The 8,435-nt window shown below is 50.1% G+C and overlaps 1 protein-coding gene across 2 annotated transcripts in view; it reads right to left on the bottom strand.

Moving 5' to 3' along the window:
- Positions 1–2,488: 2,488 nt before the first annotated feature.
- Positions 2,489–8,435, bottom strand: part of efnb3b (ephrin-B3b) — a 76,330-nt gene continuing 70,383 nt past the window's right edge. The window contains exons 5-6 of one of the 2 annotated variants that reach the window (XM_064325631.1): positions 6,389–6,765; positions 2,489–3,236 (exon numbers count right to left, since the gene is read on the bottom strand). In XM_064325631.1, coding sequence (XP_064181701.1) covers positions 3,105–3,236; positions 6,389–6,765 — 509 coding nt within the window. In that variant the 3' untranslated portion in view covers positions 2,489–3,104. Of the gene's footprint in view, positions 3,237–5,061; positions 6,766–8,435 lie in introns of those variants that run through there. The other variant, XM_064325632.1, reaches the window with a different exon arrangement.

The following is an 8,435-nucleotide window of genomic DNA, read 5'->3' as shown; positions in this document are numbered from 1 at the left end:
AGCGTCACGTGTTCTTAAAGCGCTGTAAATGTTGCTCGGGTGTGGGGGGGCGGGGGGGGCGGCGGCGATGGGGGGTGGCGGGCGCGGTGGGGGGGCGGCGGGGTGGGGGGGGGTGCTCACGCCACGACCCAGAAATGAAAGCTGAAGGCGAGCCGTCTCCACGTGGAGATTAATCACAGCCAGATAGCAAATCCTCTCATGACCCATGAGAGGAGTGAGTGCGTGTGTGTGGTGAGTGTTAGGTGTGTTTGTGATGATGTGTGTGTGAGTGTGTGTGTGTGGTGGCTGTGTGTGTGTGGTGTGTGGTGTGTTGTGATGTGTGTGTGTGTGTGGATGTGTGTGTGTGTGTGTATGTGTGGTAGTGTGTGTGTGTGATGTGTGTGTGTATGTGTGTGTGTGTGTGTAGAGTGTGTGTGTGGTGTGTGTGTGTGTGTGTGTGTGTGCATGTGTGTGTGGGGGTGGTTGTATGTGTGTGTGTATGTGTGTCTGTGTGTGCGTGTGTGTATGAATGCATCCCCCCCCACCCACCCCCGCCCTTCCACCCCCCCGCCTAGTAGACACCAAACTAGATTTCAGCAATCGAACATGACTGCAGTTATCACACAGGAATATTAACAAGTTAATCAACTGCAATTAACGCCAAGATTCCCCTCCAGCACCGAATGCAAATTCTCAGACCCTCTCTCTCTCTCTCTCTTCCTGTTTTTTTATTTTCTGAGAGCGAGACAACCCTCCCTTTCTCTCTCTCTCTCTCTCTCTCTTCTCTCCCCCCATCGCTTCCATATTTACCCATCCCAGCTGCACTTGTCATCACCACCGTGATTACCAATAACCGGCGTTTGTTTGTTTGTTTGTTTGTTCTGATTTAGAGGAGAGGGAAGACGTCGGGCTGCAGACCAGGGGGACACGTCTTTCAGAAGAACCAGACCGTGGTCAACATCCCCACCTGCCTTCAGCTGGGCCGAGACCGGCCTGATAAACAAAACAAAGAAAAGAAGAAAACAAAACAAAAAACATGCCAATCTCCTGAAGGCCAAGATTTGAGTTATAAACACTTAACGAGTATTTCAGACTCAAGGAAATGTATTTAAACATGACACTGTTTAAAATGTTTTCTCCTAACACACTGTTGCGACGAACACGTCGTCATCAGGTGCGCAGACACCAGCGTGCTCGTGTTTACTGTAGCGTGCTCACAGCATCGCATTTATCCTGCATGCATGCATGCATGCATGCATCCTGCGGATTTCTTACACACGTGAGTTGCGCACTCAACACGCTTGCCACACGAATGTGCTTGCACCCACCATTCACACACACACGCAGCGTGCTCAGTGTGCGTGCACACCTGGCATTGTGCGCATTGATCGTGGAACATGCATGCAGACGATGTTGCTGACCGCAGGCTTGCGCATGCATGAGGACATGCGTGTTGCAGGCAGCGCAGCGCTGAACGTTTTGCTCCGCGTGCATCCAGGGACGTCGGTCATTATGCTTTTGGCTTCATTCAATTCAATGCTGGTGCATTTTTCCACTGGCACCTCATAATAAACCCTGATACACCTTCGGTATAACAAACACTCATCGACTTGACAGTAAATCCTTAAGTTTTAAGACCCGCATCGTCCTCACAAATACATATATTCACACTTGTGCTGGAAAAATAATTGTTGTGCGGGAGACTTGTGCGCTCAGAGATGCGGAATTTGATTGCTTTTTAAATTCAGATTCTTCTGGTTGTATCAAGCACAGAGGGCACTGCTTTGTTTCCCCTTCCTTGCAGCCTCCTCGTATATATATATATTTTTTTTTACGGCCGGTATCAGCCTAATAAACGCACCAATCTGCATTTATTACCGATTTATTTTTCACAGGGACGTCTCGTTCATTCTTCCCACATTAACTTTTAAAATTTGATTTCAAATTCGTATTTGAATCAGAGCACGCTGAACACCACTTGTTGCTGTGGAAACAGCCAATAGCCAGCCAGAGTGGCTCGAGAGAGAAAGGAGGGAGGTGTCACGCAGTGGAGCTGGTATGTCACTGTCCTTGTTGCTTAGCAACAGTCAACGCTAACGAAATCAGTAGATTTGAAAGACAGTAGATTAAAAGGGACTGAAAGAGGAGGGGATGGAGGGAAGTAAGAGACAGGGTGAGGACGTGGACAGGACTTACCTGGGTTTGATTCTGCTCGTAAAAGGGTTTGTAAATGTGACCTTTTTAAACCTTTTTAAGAGACCGTTGTGAACGGTGCACACACACACAAATGCATGCACACAATCACACACAGCAGCATGCATACGCATGCACTCAGAAACGTGTGTACGCATAAGCAAACGCACACGCATGCATATGCACGTGCACGTACACACACACACACACGCACATACAAACACACACACGCACACACACACACAAACACGCAGGTGCACACAAACACAGTCGCACAAGCACACACAGGAAAAAAAAACACACATCAAGGCACAAGTGTGGTGCTTCAACTTTTTTTTGTTTTTTTTATGTCAACACTTTTCCAAAGCAGGAATGTAACTTGTTCTTTTCCTCCTCCTTTTTTTTTTTTTTTTTTTTTTTGAAAGGTGGGGAGGGACAGGAGAAGAAGGAGAAAAGGCGCGTGGGGGCGGCGACACAAGGACACAGAAACCAGCGAACACACATCAGTGTCCCACAGCATCTCAACAGAAGCCCTCCCCCCACCCCCCCCGCTTTTTTTTTTTTTTTTTTCAACCGATTGGCACAACAACGCTCGCGCACGCCGACGCTGAGAGGGGGGAGGGGGGGGCGGAGCAGTTTTTAAAAAGGGTATCCGTGGAGAAAAACACAGCGCGCCGAACGGAGACTGAAAGCTGAAAGCTGGACGTCTTTTTTTTCGTCCCGCGAGCTCCACGGGAGAGATCGGGTCTGTGCTGGAAAAGAAATGGAACGCGATCCCAAGAGCATCCGACGTCAAAAAAAAAAAAAAAAGAGAAGTCCTGGAGAATGTCCTCCTCCTCGAGACGTTCGCTCTGCTCGCCGTGTCTGCAGGACGTGGCGTCACAGGACGACAACGAAGATGGCGACGATGACGATGATGACGATGTCGAGCGTCAGTCCTGTCTGCGTCCGGTGTGTCTCGTATACATAAAAAGAACAACGTCAGAAGGTACAGAAACGGAAACGGCCGGGTTTCTCCGCAATGTCAGCGTTTCGTCTTCCACACAAATGACCTCACCCGGGGCCTACAAAAGAGGGGTGCACCTTAAACAAACCTAGGAACCAGAACACACAGAGACTGCAATACACATCAGAACACCCTGGCCTTCCTCTTATCACAAACCACACACTATCACCCACTTTTATTCTACACAAGAAGAGGGCCAGGATACCAGCTCGGTGAGCAAAAGCTGGAATCTAGACATCCGGTCGGAAGTCTAGGTAGAGACGGTTTGACGTAAACGGACCAGGTTAACCCCAATATGGCTCAGGTTTTCACCCGGATATAGCCAGGCTAGGTCCTCGTCCGCTAGAAAACTTTCACTTTTAAACCAAATGTAGTCGGGTTTCCTCCTGAACGTCCAAGATCAACGGTGACCAAACTGGAGATTTACCATCCTGTAGGTTTGCACTCCAACCCTAACAAAGCCGCACCTCGCTCAACAGCTAGAGATCTCGTTGAGCTGCTAATTTGTAGAGTCAGGGTGTACCAAATTAGGGTTGGAATGAAAACCTACGGGATGGCAGGTCTCCAGGAACAGGGTTGGTTACCACTGGCCTAGGTAGTGTCTCACTGACCGTTCCCCACAAAGATGTTCACTGGTAGGACAGAAGTCCTGCAGCTCGGCCAGCTACAATGGCCTTCACACATTGCTAGTAGCGACTGGGGTCAAAGTTCAAACCCAGTGTGACTGTACTGAAGAAAATGAACGACGTCTGCACCAGTGGAGCATGCCTGCGCATGCTAATTACAGCAGAGGGTACGGATTGGCTGGAACCTTGAAATGAATCAGGGATTCCCTCCCACTGGTTGGAAAGTGGCTTGGCTCCACCCACTCGTGCGATTGGCTGTTTTTCAATTCTAATCATCATCCCACAACGGGAGTCCTGATAGGCCGAAGCCGTATTTCATTAGTCCATTAATGTTGAAACGCAGAGCAAGCCAGGGAACGCACAGGGATCACAGCCAGGTCTAATCACTGCGCCCGCGCTCGGAAATCTGACTCAACACTTTCATATGAGTGTGTGTGTGTGCGTGTGTGAGTGTGCGTGTGTGAGTGTGTGTGTGAGTGTGTGTGTGCATGTGTGTGTGTGTGTGTGTGTGTTCATGGTAAGCAGTGGCGGCTTTTGTCGCCATGGAGACCAAAAGGGACATGCATCAACATGATGAAACATACAAAAACTGCAAACATGAATAGAACATAGTTAACAAAAACAAACATACCAAACGGACTGCAAACGAGTGCAGGAGATGGACGCTACTGACGGGAGAATAGACCAGTGACCAAAGCTGGGCTTGTGAGTTTTCCCCCCCTTATGCTGAATTCGACCTTCTTTTTATTTCTGTAAACCCTATTTTTCCAGGAGGGAGAGAACTGTGCGAGTGTGTGTGTGTGTCTGAATGTGTGTGAGCATATGAGTGTGTATGTGTGTAAATGACTGTGCATGTGCTAGTATCATGGAATGTTTGCAATAAACATGTTTTTTTTTTTTGCATTTCTGCGCATAAATGACCTGCTTCCTCTCGTACCTTTAAGTGTTAACGTTAGCCCAACAGGACGCCATTGCAGCGTCTGCGTTTGCGTGCCGCTCACCCGAAGACCCGGCCGCCAGCCTGCTTCTAAAGCCCCTTAAAGATGCTTTCCCCCCCGCCTGAGCCATCAATCCCTCTCTCTCTCTCCTTCTCTCTTCCTCTCTCTCTGCGCCTTTCGTCCGATGCTCCCGTTACGTCTGCGCCCTTCCTAAAAAAGTTTCCTTCTGCACTCCCGCCCTTTCCCCCCGTCCCTGTGTCAGTTTTCCCCCGTCCACCCCTGCCCCTCCCCGCCCATCCCGTCCCCCCCTGTCCCCCCCCTGCCCTCTTCAAAAAAAGTTTGCTCTTTATAAAGTTTCATAGATTGTTCTACCTCAGCACTGCCACAAACAAAGTCTAACTTCAAAAACTACGGCACTGTACGAGGAGCTTTAGAAATACACGCAGTGGGGAGAGGCATCGTGGGGAGAGCAGAGAGATAAAAAACAACTTCCATTTGCAAAGAAAAATGGTAAAAAGAATTAAATTAAATAACAAAGCAAGAGAGGAAGAGGGGAAACGGCAAACACAATCTCGGAAACTCAGAGACAGATTAAAAAAAAAAAAAAAATCTAACAACAAAAATTTAGTGAAAAAATAAAACAATAAAAAAATCTAAAAATTATTTACGGTATATTTATATATTTATATATAATCTATAAGTGTTGATAGCAATAAAAAATTGGAATCTCACTTTTGTCACTTACTTTTTTGTGTCATTTTGGTTTTAAAACGGTCTAACACAAACACGCACACATACACACACTCACACACACACACACACACACACACTACCACACACAAACTGCACACACGTTCTGTGTAACAGCAGTGATCAATATCATAATTAATATAACCTACTCACTCGCACTTTAATAAAATATACAAGATCCTGAACACCACTAATACTTGACCAACCAAACGTGGGCTTGGACCAAAACCATAACTTTGACAAACTGGTCGATTCCAGACTCCGTAAGTTGTGGTTTGTTTTTTTTTCTTCTTTTTTTTTGTTTGTTCCTCACAAAGAGGACCGAAGCCCCTGACGACAAAAAACGAAACAAACAAACAAACAAACAAACAAACTAAAACCTAAAAAGCAGATAACTTCAACTTTTAAGAAGGTCACAGAGGTCCGCACACTATTTTGTTAATCCTCAAAAAAAAAAGAAAAGAAAAAAAAAAAGTCAAACAACGAAGAACACACTCTGAGTGCCCGTCTTTTCCTTCGCCCCCTTCGGCCGGTCGGTTGGTCGGTTGTGAATTTGAATTTTGCGACCCGCTGGGCCTTCGCACGTCGGCCGGGCCGCACCGGAGAGACGAGGCGTTCCGACGCACGCTACGATCGATTTGGGGGTGGCGGCGTGGAGAAAGACGCAAGCTGGAGGATCCGGGTTTCAGACAGGGGGGGCTGAGGGAGGGGTGAGGGGTGAGTGGAGGGGGGGGGGGGGTTCGCTGCTGTTGGGGTTGGCGGAGGATGGGTTGGGTTGGGCTTTTGGGGGGGGGTCAGCCGATCTCCCTGTCTCATACTTTGTAGTAGATGTTGGCGGGGCTCTGGGGGGGCATCTCCTGGACGATGTAGACGGGGTGTCCGTAGTCCCCGCTCACCTTCTCGTAGTGCGGGCAGTAGGCGGAGTCAGAAGTCCGCAGCGGGATGATGATGTCGCTGGGCTCCGAGCCGTTGTTGTTGCCGCCGCCGCCGCCGCCGCCGCCCCCCATCCCGAGCCCCACCCCCCCGGCGCCCCCCCTCTTGGGGCTGGTGAGCGAGGAGAGGGAGAGCGGCGGGTGGTGGGACTCGGAGTGCTTGGCGTGCCGCCGCCGGTAGCACACCACGCAGATGACGGCGGTCACCAGCAGGAGGAAGAGCGAGCCGCCCGCGGCGCCCGCGATCACCGCCACGTTGGAGGGCGGGAGGGGCCCGTTCTCGCCCCCGCCCCCCGCCCCCCCTCCTGCCCCCCGGGGGTACGTGGAGTTCCCGGCCCCACCTGCAGAGGGACGACAAGGTTTTTTGTTTTTTTTAAACAGTCAAGCACACTCGAACGCACTTTTTAAATATTTGCTCGGGCTTCTGAAGGCCCGGTGGCGGTTACAGCGGCCGGTACGAGCGAGCGTTCCGCGGGTTCAGGGCCTGGAGCGAGAAAATAAACTCCAAGCGACTGCGCCGCAGCCTGTAAAGTGAGGTTAGGGTCCCAGAGGCCCTACGTGAGCCCGCTACCCGACCGTCTCTCACCGAATCCTCTCATTTCCTACGGGCGGGAAACCCGACACTGCTGCTCTCGAGGACAGAAGCACCAGCGCAATATAAGAACCGATATTTATCTCATAAATAAACGTGTGCGTGTTTATACATAAATATACGGTGTATGTACAGCGCTCTCCATAATGTTTGGGACAAATAAATATGGGCGGACTATTTACGAAAAAAAGTGCTGTAATTCCTACATGGTGAAACCAAAATGTACAGAGCCAGATCAAAAATAAATATGTCTTTGTCCCAACTTTATATATACACACACACCCATACACACACACAAATGTACTATTTACAGTATATTTTTAAATATGTGTGTATATATATATATATTTGTGAATAAATGCTATAGAACTAAATCACTCATATGTACAATTTCGGGAAGCATAGCGTCGCTATGTAGCTATGTCGCTACACCAGCGGTTCTGGAGTGACATCACTCTTCGGACAATGGGCTTGATTTAGCGGTATCACAGCGGTATCACAGCTGACTGAACGCAGGGAATCCTGCCGTTCGCGGACCACAATGGCTCAGGGAGCAGCGTTCCCGTAAAAAGAGTCTTTGCTGATCGCGGCGCTCGTCGGGTGTAGCCATTGCGAGTTCACCTCGGCGAAGCTGCGGGGGTCAGGCCGTACGCTCGGGCCGAGCCGCCAGGCGCGCGCGCGTTCCCGTGGAAACAGCGAAAAACCGAAACGGGAGCTTCACTTTCGACAGGAGAGCCCAACCGAACCATCGTTATGTGTGACACAATTCTGCCCTCTTTCCGTCTCTCTCTCACTCTCTCTCCCTCCCCCTCCCCTCTCTCTCTCTTCCTCCTCTCTCTCTCTCCCTCCCTCTCACTCTTCCTCCTCTCTCTCTCTCCCTCCCTCTCACTCTCTTCCTCCCTCTCCCTCTCTCCCTCCCTCTCTTTATCTCTCTATCCCTTTCTCTCTGACTCCCTCTCTCTCCATCCCTTCCTCTCTCTCTCCGACGCCATCTCTCCTGGTTTCCCTGACCCGCCCTCTCGGTGGTATTCTGAACACGGTGACTTTTTTGAGCGTGATGGTACTGACCCCTCCCCTGTTCTGCGCACTGAGCGGAGAGAAGGCTCCGGGTGTGACACACTTCTGTCCCTCTCTTCCCCATCCCTCGCTCCTGTCCTCCTCACTGCTCCCCCCCTCCCACCCCCCCCCCCTCCCCCGTCCGGCCCATGAGTCATTTTCTTGTTCCTCTGTCTCCCTCCCTCCCTCCCTCGTTCCCCCCCTCCGTGTTAATCCTTCCTCACGCTCTCCATCACTCTGTTGTTCCCCGGGTCTTGCTCTCCCAGATTAATATGTCCTCTCTCCTCCCTCCATCACTCTCCTTTTGTTTCTGAATCAGTCTCTTCCTCCAACTGCCACGACTGACTGTAACTCATCCACGGT

The sequence above is a fragment of the Anguilla rostrata genome, chromosome 3, assembly GCF_018555375.3.
Source record: "Anguilla rostrata isolate EN2019 chromosome 3, ASM1855537v3, whole genome shotgun sequence".
NCBI classification, from domain to species: domain Eukaryota; kingdom Metazoa; phylum Chordata; class Actinopteri; order Anguilliformes; family Anguillidae; genus Anguilla; species Anguilla rostrata.
This window is presented reverse-complemented; position numbering and strand designations above follow the sequence as displayed.